General features: G+C 36.8%; 1 protein-coding gene and 2 long non-coding RNA genes across 4 annotated transcripts in view; 2 read left to right on the forward strand and 1 right to left on the reverse strand.

Annotated features, from left to right (window-relative positions):
• The window catches only part of LOC147572015 (uncharacterized), a 546,875-nt gene that overhangs the window by 245,660 nt on the left and 286,447 nt on the right, over window positions 1-14,768 (reverse strand). The window lies entirely within an intron of this gene.
• Window positions 1-14,768, forward strand: part of LOC147572016 (uncharacterized) — a 463,768-nt gene that overhangs the window by 33,439 nt on the left and 415,561 nt on the right. The gene's annotated exons all lie outside the window — the stretch shown is intronic.
• Window positions 13,654-14,355, forward strand: LOC112859557 (non-histone chromosomal protein HMG-17-like). Its single transcript, XM_086694938.1, is given in 2 exon segments — window positions 13,654-13,806; window positions 13,809-14,355. Coding segments are annotated over 2 exon segments (261 nt in total). The 5' UTR covers window positions 13,654-13,685; the 3' UTR covers window positions 13,949-14,355.

The raw sequence follows: 14,768 nt of genomic DNA on the forward strand, positions 1-14,768 counted from the left end.
CCACTAGCTAATGTTTTTCATCAATCACCACAATGTGTTGAAGCCTCCATAAAACCCCAAGAGGACAAGTAGCTTCGGGGTTGGTGACTGGCATGTGGAAATTTGGGGAGAATGGATCACCTGGAGAGGACATGGAGGTTCCTCTTACTTTTCTCCATACCTTGTCCAAGAAATCTCTTCCATCTGGCTGTTCCTGAGTTATATCTTTTTTATTATAAACCTGTGATCTAGTAAGTAAAATGTTTCTTTAAGTTCTGTGAGCTGCTCTAGCAATTTTTAAAAAAATGTTTATTAACTTTTGAGAGAGATAGAGAGCACAACTGGAGTAGTGACAGAGAGAGAGAGAGGAAGACACAGAATCTGGAGCAGGCTCCAAGCTGTCAGCGCAGAGCCCAAGGTGGGGCTCCAGTTCACAAACCAGGAGATCATGACCTGAGCTGAACTCAGACACTTAACCAACTGAGCCACCCAGGTGCCCTGCTCTAGCAAATTAATTGAACCCAAGGAAGTCATTGTAACCTCTGATTTCTATCCAACTGGGAACAAACTGAACTTTGGACTGGGTTCTGAAGTCCAAGCAGGAGGCCATGGGGACCTCTAATCTCTAACTCATCAGTCGGAAGCAGAGACAACTGGGCTTGTGCCTGAAGTCTGAAGTAGGGGCCAGGGGGAGGGGCAGTCTTGTAGACTGAAGCCTTAACCTCTGGGTAGGTAGTGTCAGAATTGAGCTGAATTGTAGGACACCCAGCTGGAGTTCCAAGAATTATTTGTTGGTATGGTGAGAACCTCCAGACCAAAGTGGGAATTGGGTCCAGGAACAGGATGGACTCTCTCTCTCCTTCCTTCCCTTCTCACCATTCTTAGCAGATTGCTCTACAGTACAAAAGTATTTTGTTCTTTATTATACAGAACAATTAAGCATACCTCTTCTCTTACCGCTGGATGTAGCCTAAACAAATCATTAAAACGTTCCTACAATTAACTAAGTCCATTCTTAAAAGCAGCTGTGGCTAAGAAAGTAATATCCCCCCCAACCCCTTTTTCTATTATGTAAAGAAGCTTAACGTATGAACAGTTAAATAAATGAATAATTGCAGCTGAACTGGAAGTGCCCTGAGAACTCTTCCCTCTCATCTCAAACTCCTCCCCACCCAGTGTCAAAATGAAATTCACAGAACTTCTGGGATTACTGTTTCAAAATAACTTCCCAAGAGGCTCTTCCACAGGACATTACATTTATAAATCTGAAAGCTTCTATTACATAACCTTGCTGCCATCTGGGGTAAAGCATTTAGCCAGTAACATAGTTGGTTACAAACTGGTTAAAGCTCAAGATCTACTGATCCATCCAATCACACCAATATAGCCAAAAAACCTCAAAACACAACAACCTATAACTCTTTACTGAAATGTCAATATGAGTTAGATCAAACCTCTTTAAGACTTGAGAAACAAAAAGTGAAATCAAAACTAGAGAAAAAATAGCCAATAAAAGATGGCTTTTTTTTTTTTAATTTTTTTTTCAACGTTTATTTAATTTTTTGGGGACAGAGAGAGACAGAGCATGAACGGGGGAGGGGCAGAGAGAGAGGGAGACACAGAACCGGAAACAGGCTCCAGGCTCTGAGCCATCAGCCCAGAGCCTGACGCGGGGCTCAAACTCACGGACCGCGAGATCGTGACCTGGCTGAAGTCGGACGCTTAACCGACTGCGCCACCCAGGCGCCCCAAAAGATGGCTTTTTCTATGCATATATTGAATGTTTATAAGTTCTAATAAGGTATATTTTAGAGTTGAGTATAGTATATTTTTTTATGATGCCTGGGAATCTATACTCAATACGACAAGATATTTCTGGGTTTATTGTTTGTTTATTTACTGACTGACACTTTTCTTCATTTAATGAACCTGAAAATGTAAAACATTTTATGACACTCATCTCTACCTCTACAAACAGTATAAAACTAGTATTTGTTGAATGCTTATAATATGCTAGACACACTATCTCTATTTTAGAAAGGAGAAAAAAAATAGAGACTCAGAGTTAATAAGTGACTTGACATAAATCATACTCCTCGTGAGTTACAAAACTGGAATTTGAACCAAGTTTGAAATCCAGGCACCTAAACATGACACTGGTAAGTAGTCCTTCAGAGACTTGCACTGTTGCTGACTTTCACTTTGTTTTGTTGTTGTTTTGTTTTGTTTTGAGAGAGAGACAGCACGAGTGGGGGCGAAGAGCAGAGGGAGAGAGAGAAAAAATCCTAAGCAAGCTCCATACTCAGCACAGAGCCCAACACAAGGCTCCATCCCACAACCCTGGGATCATGACCTGAGCTGAAATAAAGAGTTGTATGCTCAACAGACTGAGCCACCCAGGCACCCCCACTTTGTTTTTTACTGAAGCAAAATTTTGTTTTGTCTCCTGCAAGGTTTAATAAAATAAGAAAATGTTTTAAGTATTTACAAATTATTTGATTCAATCAACTTTTAAGCACTCACAGTATGCAAAATTCTATAATTACACTGTGATGAATAGTAAAATAAAGTAACACCATGGGTTTTCTGTTTTTAAAATATAATCACTTTAATTTCATACTTAAAATAACCTTGTGAAATAGATATTACTGTCTTTATTTTAGAAGTAAGTAAACTGAGGCCTATTCAAAATCACTGGGTCCTAAGGTATATACATATTCAACTTTATAGCTACAACCAATTTTCCAAAGTGGTTGTACTAATTTATTTTCCTATCAATAGTGTAAGAGTTCTAGTTGCTTCACATTATTTCCAACACTTGTATATCTTTTTCATTTTAACCAATGTAATACGCATGCAGTGGTAGCTCGCTGTGGTTGTAGCTTTCCATGAACTTACAACTAGTAAAATAAGCACTTTCATATGCTTTTTTGAACATTTAGAAATCCCCTTTGGAGCACCCTTTTGTCAATTTTTCTATTAGCTTTTCTATCTTTTGTGATTAACTTATAGAAGTTCTTTATATATCCTGAATCTAATCCTTTTCCAGATATATGTATTGCAAATGTATTTCCAAATATATGTATTCCTCTACTATGTACCTTGTCTTTTTACTCTCTTAATGGTGTCTCTAATTGAACAAGAATTTTTAACTTTAATGGAATCCAGTGTTTCACACTTCTCTTTATGTTCTGTTTAATAAATCTTTGTCAACTCCAAGGTCATGAAGATATTCTACTATGTTTTCTTTCAAAAATCTTATTGTTTTACCTTTTACATATTAGATTAATTCTGAAATTGAAGTTTATATATGGGGTGAAGTAGATGTCAGGATATAATTTTTCCATATGGATATCCAATTGACTTAGTACCTTCTCTATATCTCTGCAATGTCACTTTTGTCATAAATCAATAGACTATATAAGTTCAATCTGTTTCTCTATTTTATTGGTCTCATTGGTCTATTTTATGCCAACACTACAATTTTTTAAATCATTTATTTTAGAGAGACAGCCCACAAGCAGGGTAGAGGGGCAGAGGAGAGAGAGAGAGCGAGAGCAAGAGAGAGAGAGAGAGAGAATCCTCAGCAGGCTCCACACTCAGCACACAGCCCCACTCGGGCCAGCTTGATCTCACAACCCTGGGATCATGACCTGAGCTGAAAAGAGTCAGATGCTCAAACGACTGAGCCACCCAGGTTCCCCTAACACTACCATTTCATCTTGCTTCACACATCTTACCTCTGAGTTCATTTCACTTCTTTTTGAATATTCTTACAGTAGGTAAGGTGCCTTGCTGGCTTAGTTGGTAGAGCATGTGACATTTGATCTTGGGGTTGTGAGTTCATACCCCATGTTGGGTATAGAGATTACTTTTAAAAAAATCCTTCAGTGGGTTTTGTTAGTGGAAAACTCTGCTTGTGTCTAAATTTTTTTTATTGAGATATAACTAACATAACATTATCTTCAGTTGTACAACATAACGATTCAATATTTGTTTATATTGTAAAATAATAACCACGAGAAATCTAGTTAACATCCATTACCATTGTTACAGATTTTTTTTCTCCTAATGAGAACTTTTAAGATCTTGCAGTTTTTTTTTTTTTTATGATTATTTTTTTATTTTTGAGAGAGACAGAGCATGAGCAGGGAGGAGCAGAGAGAGAGGGAGACACAGAATCCGAAGCAGGCTCCAGGCTCTGAGCTGTCAGCACAGAGCCCGACACGGGGCTCAAACCCATGAACCATGAGATCATGACTTGAGCTGAAGTCAGACACTTAACTGACTGAGCCACCCAGGCGCCCCAATATCTTGCAGCTTTTAAATATATAATATAGCATAAACATTTTTTTCTTTATCCTAACAGATAACTTTAGCTACCTAGATTTACAATTGTATCCTCCCAGTATTCTGAACATATTATATTCTGGCTTCTTTTAATGCTACCGATCTAACTGCTGTTCTTTTATAAATAATGTATTTTTCTTCATCTTTCAGACCTTCTCCTTCCTTTCAACTTCTCTTGCCTCCAATGTGTCCTATATCAGAGGATGTCTGTCATTCATCAATACTGAAATTATCAGACATTATCTTTTGAACAGGCAATTTTACTTTCTGTCTTCAGGTGAAGAACGTTTACAAATTGCATGTTGAATTTCTCAAATGGATAGGTGTCTTAGGTTTTCAATATCTTTATCTCTATATTTCTCTTCCTGAGTAATATATTTGAGTGTATAATACCACAAATAACCATCTATCAATACACACAATTTCAAAGAAAATATCTTTTAATTTCTCAACAACTATTTGATATTTTTCAAAGTTGTCTATCTTTTGGTCATGGTATTTTCCTCAATTTCTATTTTAATAAATTATTTTCTTATGATTTTTGTCATTTTAAAATTATTTCATAGTCACTTTCCAATATTTCTATTATGTGACAAGATAGGGGACAGTGCTACTCTCGATGTACTGACTCTTATTCATATTGCATTGTTTCTTTGTGTCTTTTCATATAATTTTGGAATGAACTAATCCTCACTGGGGCTTTACCTTTTGGGCTCTTTAATAGCTTTGTTGAAAACACAAACTATTGGGGTTTTTTTTCCCATGGGCATTATGGGACTTGCAACACTTTTATGTCAATTCCTTATCTGAATGTTCCCAGATTACACAGGTAGGATCAATTTAAATCCCAAACCCATATTTATGAATTATCACAGGAAGACAATTCAACCTACAGAACACTCCAAAATGGCAATGTTTCAAGTCATCTCTTTTTCCAGGGGATGGATTTTTTCCTAGTCCACCACTTCCCTACGCGTAGCTAGTTGAGAGTTCTGGCATTATTAGGTAAACTAAACTGAGTCTCAGTTACAACTCTCTTCTGTGCTTCTTGGGTGTTAAGACTCCATCTCCTAGTTACTCAGACTGGCTAGTTCCCTCAGAATGGCAAGCAGTGGCAAGGCTCAGCATCAGCTTACACCTTTTCTTCTCAAGGCATTTTCTTTTTCTTTTTTATCCTTAAGGCCTTTTTTCCTAGTAAAGTCAGCCATGAGTTTCATTTAAATGTTAGTGTATTGCACTTTATTTCATTTTGTGTGTATTACATATTATGTTTTATGTATCATTCTTTCTTCCTGTTAAGGTCTCTATAGGTAGTCTAGTTTGCCATATTGCTGGAACTAGAAATTTCTTCCTAATCCAAACTTTATATATTATCAGATTCACTGCGCATTTACTTTTTAAAAGAATTTTTATTTATTTTTATTTATTTTCGAGAGGGAGAGAGAGCACAGTGGGGAGAAGGGCAGAGGAAGAGGGAGGGGGAGAGGGAGAGGGAGGGAGAGAGAGAGAGAGAGAGAGAGAGTGTCTTATGCAGGCTCCATGCTCAGCACAGAGGCTGATGCAGAGCTCGATCCCACAACCCAGGAACCATTACCTGAGTCGAAATCAAGAAGTCAGATGCTCAATCAACTAAGCCAGCCAGGCGCCCCATTGCATACTTACTTTTTATTAAAAAATTATTTGTTATTTTAAACAAAGCCAAGATATCATAGCTAACATTTATAGCTTATCCTTTGTTATAAGCAATAAGGAATACCTCATGCTAAAGTTAAGAAAAAAAAGTTGAACCTTTGTTTTTACAGTATACTTAAAAATTTGATCAGTATCATTCCAGGTCCAAAGTGACCAGGTAGCATGTTCTAAATATCCACATAGCACTGCCTAGCTCCTGTCACTTTCTCACCAAGAAAATACCAACCAAAAGAAGGCAGTCTAGTTATGAGCACTGTTTTACCCATTATCAAGGTACTCTATTGTGATTCCAAACAGATTTATATAGCCAAGGGCAAAGTATGTGTGAAATAACAAATGCAGTTTAACATATAAATGTGAACAAGCTGCACACGCGAGGAAACAAAATCTCCAATAATTTTCATTCTGAAGATTTCCTTTGACTACTTTGTTTACTTTGTTACTACTTTGGTTACTTTGACTACAGTAATAACCAAACGCCACCTTGTCAAAATAGCTTCATATGAATCCCAAAGATTTATTCAGTGTTGACTGACTATAAACTCTTTTCTGATCACTGACGATACAAAGATGAATAACATTTCAGTGCCTAGGCACAATGTTCATAGTCCATAGTCATGATGTTCAAAGAGCAGATGTGTAGCCAGAAAAATACATTACATTGTGAAACACACAGTATTGGGGGACTAGCTTTGACAAGCGTTGGGCATTAATCAAAAGTGGGATATGAAAGATAGGCTGGTTTTGGGGAGGGAGATAGATAAGAGGTTTTATAAAGGAAATGACACTATGCTGAGTCTTTAAGAACAATCATACATTTGCATGATTGGGAAGGGCACTTCAGATAGAAGCAATAGCATATGAAGAGTTCTTTGAAACTAGGAACTATGAATCTGGAATTCTGTTTGTACTTTGTTCTTGATAATAGTGATGAATTTTAATTTCCCAGAATGCCTACTCTGTTGACAGTAATAGATGGTCTTGGGTATTACGGAAAGACATTAGAGAATTTCTGTTAATGTTTATGAATGTATAAAATGAATAGTTGATATCCATACATTCACAAAGTTTTTATTCAAATCAGGGATAAAAACGTAACTATGGGGACACCTGGGTGGCTCAGTTGGTTAGGCATCTGACTTCAGCTCAGGTCATGATCTCACGGCTCGTGAGTTCGAGCCCCTGCATTAGGCTCTGTGCTGACAGCTCAGAGTCTGGAGCCTTTCAGATTCTGTGTCTCCCTTCTCTCTGCTCCTCCTCTGCTAGCAATCTGTGTCTCTCTCTCTCTCAAAAATAAATAAGCATTAAAAAATTTTTTTAAGAAAAAAATTAACTATGAAGAATACAAATTATATAGCAACAGCTCCAGTGTCAGATAGAACCCCATTATGCTAAAGTATAGAGGTATTAGAGATACATTTGGGTGATATATAATAGAATAAATACTTAATAAAGTATAAAAACCTTAGGAATATTTATGAACAAGAGATGAATAGGAAATATTCAAATAACTGAAAAAGAAAAGAAAGCGAGAAACTGAACAATGGGAATTGAAACTATAGACAAAACAATTAGCACTGCAGAGCAGAATCATATAAAGATATTAAGATAGGAAAGATTTATTTGTTATATTATAAAGTATTTTCCTATCACAAAAAACAGTTCTTAATATTGTTCAGACCAACTGAGTTGGAACGAAGAGTGATGAGTACAGAATAAAGGTAAAGGAAATGATACAAAGGTCAAACCAGAACAAGCCATGAATTGGGCTTTTTTAATAGGAATGCACCAAATATGCAAATTATATCTCTGTGTAAACTGTGGAGATAAATCTTAATTTTACTAGTTAAAAAATGTTCATCAAAATTATTAAAATTGAATCTTCCATAATAAATAATGAATCAAAAAGGTGAAATGGATCAATAGAGTAAGATCACAATGGACTCTTATTAACCAGGGATTCTTTCTGTAGAAAATGAGACTAGAAGTAGATTTGGTATAATTACATGACATGGATTGATGGACAGAAGTAGGGAGAAAGAAATATGCGAGTATGTGAAAAACAAAATCCTGAACTAGATCATTGTGCAGAGAGCAGGACCCTGTAAGTAATAAATGTCAGTACATTCACTTGACTCCATTAAAACTGGAATGCTAGAAAGGAGTTTAAATAGAGGGGGAGAAAGTTTCATTAGGTTCTTTAATGCCAACCTAAGTGAGAAATAGTATGAAAAACAAAGACCAATGTAGATTTTAAAACTTCAAGCAAAAGGGTGGAACTGAAAGGGGAGTAATAGGCGAGAAAGAAAGATGTGACCAAAAAAGAATATATGACAACTATTTTAAGTTCCACAATAAAGAATATGCTTTTCAAAGACACCCGTTGCACACAGAAATGAGTAAATACATACTGCGTGAAAGTACACCATGATAGCTTGAGTCAAATATGCATTTCATGACATTTTCAAAATAGAATACCTCACGACTAAGCCAAGTTTTAAAAACGCGAAGATTGTGTGATATTAAAAATTAATCAGAAAAGTATTAATGTGCTTTCTTTTTTACATTTCTGTGTATTTGACTTTGACTTTGTTGGCCTAAGGCATCCTCTATCTATAAGGAGAACAGAATTTCTTACAGGAGAAATGAAAAGAGAAAGAAAATATTAATATTTAATTTCTGGGAAGCAGATAGGTACTCAGTGAAACTGTAATTGTCTTGCACATTAGTTTATTGTATTGATACTTTTCCTGCCCAAATATCCTGGTAGCCGTTTTGCCTTCTTTCACATATGAAAGCCCAAGACTGGCTAGTGTTACTAGATCTCCTTTGCAAGAGTTATTATCTCTTCCACCTAGGACCTATAAGGCAGAAGCCTTGCAGCTCGATAGCTGAAGGAAGACAATATAAAGAAGAGACTGTGCTTCTTCTAGCCTGAAAGTTGGTAAGAAGAATAGGGACAAGGAGAACAAGAGAGTGATAGGTGTCCCTAATTTCCTCTCCCGAGACTTTGGCTCCAACAGGTCCCTACCAACCAGTAGACAAGGAAGATAGCCATTTACCCAAAGATGCCACTTGGGTCCCGGATTGGCAGTTCCCTCTGATGTCATAGTCATTTAAGCCACGTCCACTGGCCTATGTACCTATGTGCTATCATAAGAGGGGAAGAGAAGGTAAGCAGACAGCTTGACCACAGCATGAAGGGACAGATTATAATATTGCATTGGAAAAGTTAAAATAGATTGAGCATTTACTTAAATTTCCTCCCAGGAAGAAATCCAAATTAGCTTAAATACACAATAAGCTAGATTTTTCTCTGCACATTTGAATATGGTATGAACTAAATGTTATGACCCAGCTTTAAATGTAGTAAAAACTACAAGATCACCATGCCCAAGATGTTCGACTTCAACAAATCATCTGAGAATATCATTTGTCAGATCAATAACTAAGGATCAGCTTATAGCAAGACACATTATGGTATTAAAATATTAATGATTATTATTATGACTATATTTACATTCCGCTTTTCTTCTGAGAACTCCAAGACATTCACACACTTAGCTCATTATTGCCTTCCTATTAAGTAGAAAAAACCTCCAAACTCATTTAGTCAGGAAAATAATTTACTTATACTACCAGTTAGTAGCTTAGTAATAGGAAACAACAGTTTTTCTGATCTGATAGCAGTGTCTGATACTTTTATCAGTTCATGTTTTTCATTGTATTCTTTTTTGTAAACAATTTGCAAATGGGAGGGTTCAATTAAATAAAGTATAAAATACTTAGTTTGAGCAGTATTTCTACTGCTACACACTAAAAGAAACTCACAACTGATCTTCTTAAAATGTTCATGCTGATGGGATTTATTTCTAAGTCTTATAGGAATGTCAGATTGAAAGTAGCAGCTAAGTTCATTTATATGCCTAATTGTATATAAGAATCTTTGTCAAAGTGTGGTCCAGGGCTTAAGCTTATTTCATCTGCAAGGTCCTTCTGGCCACTCTAAAATTGATACTTCCTTGTAAATACGGTTTGTATAAATGGTAATGACTATTCCAGTTTAACCCTAATTTACTTTTAATAGGAAGAAATAAATCAAACATCATCTATTCAGTTTTTCAACTAAATTGTGACAGCCTTTTCCACTCACTTCTTTGAAAGGTCTCTGTGTTCATACAGTGTAATTAATGGGGGCACAAGTGGGAGAGTGTTCAGTGCAGAGCCTTTTGTGCCCTTGATGTGGCTTATGGATTGGAATAATGAAGGACAGGTATCCAGGCCAATTCTTAATTTCCTTTTTATTTCAACATTTTATTTGAATGGTGGTAGGAACTATTACTCTAATTTACTAAGTCTTTTCTTTCAGATAGTTATTTTGAAGGTAATTATTAGAAGAGATAAGATATACATCTGTACAGAGAAATTTTCTAATTGCATACAGGGGCTTCTTTAGAATGTTTTATACATATATTTGAACTTTTTATGATCAGTAAATTCACCAATTAAAAAAGCACATACACACAAAAATCAGTCCTAGTCCCAGCCCAATCATTCTGCTGGACACATGCAGAGAGGAAAAGTCCAGTAAGTACTAACTCAGGCAAGGGGTTCATTGTGAGCCTTGCGGAACTTGACCCGCTGACTCATGCTGTGGGGTGCATTCAAGTCTCATAACAGCTTTTCGGCCCATCAGAATCAGCGCTCAATAACTAAAACCTTATTTTACTTTTCTTCTGAGTTCTTGGTTACCCAGCATCAGCAGGGCTATTAATGCTTTCATAGGGATAAAAGATAGTTTAGGAGCAAGAGATGTCCTCCTAAAATAGTTTAAGCAAAGAGTGAAATGGAGTTTGGTGCAAGAATCCAGAATTGTTTTAACCTTCAGAAATAGCAGAAGGCTTCACCAATTTGTGTTCTAAGAGAAAGAAAACTTTAAACATGAAGCTGTATCACACGCCATATAATCTCAGATACAGGGCAAGATAGCTGGTCTATGGTTTTCCTTTACTATCACTTGGAGTCTTACAATCTCTCTACCATACTGTAGGCTATGTAAGGGCAAAGACTTCCTTATTCACCTTTAAATCCTGAACCCCAGGCTTAATGCTGGCACCTTGTCACTCCGTGAATGTTTTATGAATTAATAATTATGTACTTTGAGCCCATAGCAAAGCAAAGAATTGTCTCCTCAGGGAGCACTCCTAACTACTTCTGGTTTAAGTACTCCGGACAACTGCTCAATTTGAATCGATTGTTGCTCAAATGAACTCTTAAAATTCTTAATATGCTTCAGTTTATCTTTTAACAGTTCAGGGGTCAGAAGCAGGAACCAAAGGAGACACCCCAGTGGCCCCCAGGAGCAGTGAGCAACCTTGTGTAGATACCTCTTATGCCCGTGAGCTTGCTGCTTTCTCACCATCTCTGGAGGTCATGAGTAAGTCCTTCTCAGATCCTGGATCCTACCTCTGTGGCTTTTGCATTTTGAGCTTTCAGACTTTATTTAAGCATTTCTCTTTCTGGACGCAGTCAGATTGGGTCCAGATGAGACTGTTTCTGACTTAGAAACCACACTGCATCCAGTGTGAGGCATCAGGTGAATAAAATTTTGAGGCTGAATAAGTAAGGTTAACCTTACCAAAGATAATCCTGAACTACAGTGGCCATAGAACAGAACTTTTAACCATTGTAGATAAGTTTATCCATTTACAAGGTGCCCTAGAGAAAAGGAGGTTTCTGGAGCGCCTGGGTGGCCCAGTCGGTTGAGCATCCGACTTCGGCTCAGGTCATGATCTCACAGCTTGTGAGTTCGAGCCCCACACTGGGCTCTGTGCTGACAGCTCAGAGCCTGGAGCCTGCTTCTGCTTCTATGTCTCACTCTCTCTCTACCCCTAACCCACTCACATTCTGTCTCTGTCTCTCTCAAAAATAAATAAACATTAAAAAATTAAAAAAAAAAAAAAAAGAGAAGAGGTTTCAGCGAGGCATTCAATATAAAAAGTAAAAGGAAACTTATTTTTCCTCCTCTAAAGGTTTTGGTGACCAGGATGAGACCTAATGGGACACCCAACTGTCTCCTAAGCCTGTAGACGGCATCCTGGGAAAATTGGCAGAAGCCAGCAAAGGCTAAGAATTCTTGCCAAAGTCCTCTTTCCCAGATCTTTGATGCCAGGATGACAAAGGAAGGTAAAATGTCACATTGTCCTTTCCTTTTCAAATTCAGATTGTCAGGAAAAAACACTGGTTGGGATCCTTTCCCTTCCAGGAGTAGCTATTGCCTTCTTGCTTGTCACACTTTGTGTCCTGATAATTTGGTTTGGCAACCATTAATTTGGGTGCCCCAATATATGGCCAGACAGAAATATGGGTAGCACCCCATTTGTGGCGAGACATGGCTGGGCAGAAATGTGGGTTGCCCTTCAAATCCCGTCATAACTGTTTTTAATATCTTATATCCTTCAGGCATATAAACTACCATGAATTCTTCCAGATTCTATAGACCGTTATAAAGAGTAATTAACTTGAGGGGCGCCTGGGTGGCTCAATCAGTTAAGCCACTGACTCGATTTCAGCTCAGGTCATGATCTCACAGTCTGTGATCCTCTCTCTCTCTCTCTGTCCTTTTCCTGCTCATGCATGCTCTCTCTCTCAAGTTAGATAAACATTTTTTAAAAGACTAATTAACTTGAAATTCAAGAAAATTTAAATATAAAGATGCATAAAATCAAATATGTAATCCAATTGTTTTTTATCGCTTGCAAAATTGCATCCTATTTTTACATACTCAGCTGTACATATACGTGTATTCATTTTTGAATGATCATATATGTCATATATATATATCTATATCTGTCTCCAGCATAACACTGATATATTCCAGGGAAAAAAACCATTTTCTCCAATACAGTCTTTTCTAAATAAAATCTTCAATCTTTTTCAGAGTTGCCTTTTATTAATAAAAATGTAAAGTTCTTGACATATTGATTTCTATGAATCATATTTTTATTTAATTATCTTTTAATAAAGATATACTTGACATATAATATTATATTAGTTTCATGTACAAAAAATAATGATTCAATATTTGTATATATTGCAAAATGATCACCACAAGTGTAGTTAAAATCCATTACCATACACAGTACAAAATTTTTTTTCTTGTGATGAAAACTTTTAAGACCTATTCTCTTAACAACTTTCAAATATACAATACAGTACTATTAACTACAGTCACCATGTTGCACATTATATCCTTATGACTTATTTATTTTATAATTAGAAATTTGTACCTTTTGACTGTTTTTACCCATTTCACCCACTCCCACCTCCCTGTATTATTATTATTTAGTGATAAAAATCCAGGTATTAATTTATCTTCCCTTACTTTTCTCACATAAGAAATTACTGTGATTCACTCATTTTATTTATATATGTTCTCAATCATATTTATGTTAGGATCATTATGAAAATATTTAAATTATGACAACTTACTGATAAGCTATTAATGGTGGATAAATCATCGAAACTAGAAAGAAAAATATAAGTACTGAAAGTCAGTACAAGCAGTGTGAAGAAGAAGAGGCAAGAATGACTCCCGGACCTACCAAAGCCCATGCACCAGGGCATCCTGCGTCCGGCACCTATGGCCTGCCACTGTCGCCACCATGCCCAAGAGAAAGGCTGAAGGGAATGCTAAAGGAGATAAAGCCAAGGTGAAGGATGAGCCACAGAGCAGATCTGCAAGTTTATCTGCTAAACCTGCTCCTCCAAAGCCAGAGCCTAAGCCCCTGCAAAGAAGGGAGACAAGGAACCCGAAGGGGGAAAGGGGAAAGCTGATGCTGGCAAGGATGCGAATGACCCTGCAGAAAATGGAGATGCCAAAACAGCCCAGGCACAGAAAGCTGAAGGTGCTGGAGATGCCAAGTGAAGTGTGTGCACTTCTGGTGACTGTACAGTTTGAAATACTATTTTTTATCAACTTTTATAAAAATGCAGAATCTTCTTTTAATTATTTTTAAACTATAGTATTAGCACACAGAACACTCCCTTGATGTTTTGAGGGAAGGGTCTATGTAACCAATAGAATATCTCTGAAACTCGATTGATATAGGGGGAACACCTTTCCCTGCTAGTTTTCAGAAAATTCCTCTTGGTTTCCAGGAAGAGGGATTCCTTGATGTTAGCAGACATTAACCATCTTGGCACAAATGTCTTGTGGTGTGGAAAAACTAAAATTCATTTTTTGTGTCTTTTCTTCCCTCTCTGCTTCAACATAGACTTGACCTCTTTAAACCCAGAGACCTGTTGGAACCTGACCCCCTCTCCACAGTGGTTCTCAGTATGTCAGGCATTCTGGACTTTACAGTGTCCCTGGAGATGGTATCTCTCAAAAAAGAGTTCCTTTTTTAGCTTGTGGATCTTCAGATTAATAATTCTGCCATTTTCATTTCATTTCCTAAAAGTCAAGGTCAACTTGTGAAAAGTTATTAAGCAACATGCTAAATGTGAAATGTCAACCCTCCCTCTAAACTTTCCCTGCTCAGAGCATCAAATGAAGACTTCATTGGGTTTTATAGTGGCTTTCTAATTTTGGTAGTCTATTTAAGAAAGCAGTTTGAAAGTTGTATACTGTTAAGATTGTCTCCCCATGTCCTGCCTGAAACACCATGATTGTTTATGAAAAGTAGCTTTAATAAAGCTGGATACAGTTTGTCTGTATCCAATAAATAAAATAAGTCAATATACAA

This window comes from Puma concolor, chromosome F2 (assembly GCF_028749965.1).
Source record: "Puma concolor isolate L17-30 chromosome F2, mPumCon1.1.hap2, whole genome shotgun sequence".
Lineage (NCBI taxonomy): Eukaryota > Metazoa > Chordata > Mammalia > Carnivora > Felidae > Puma > Puma concolor.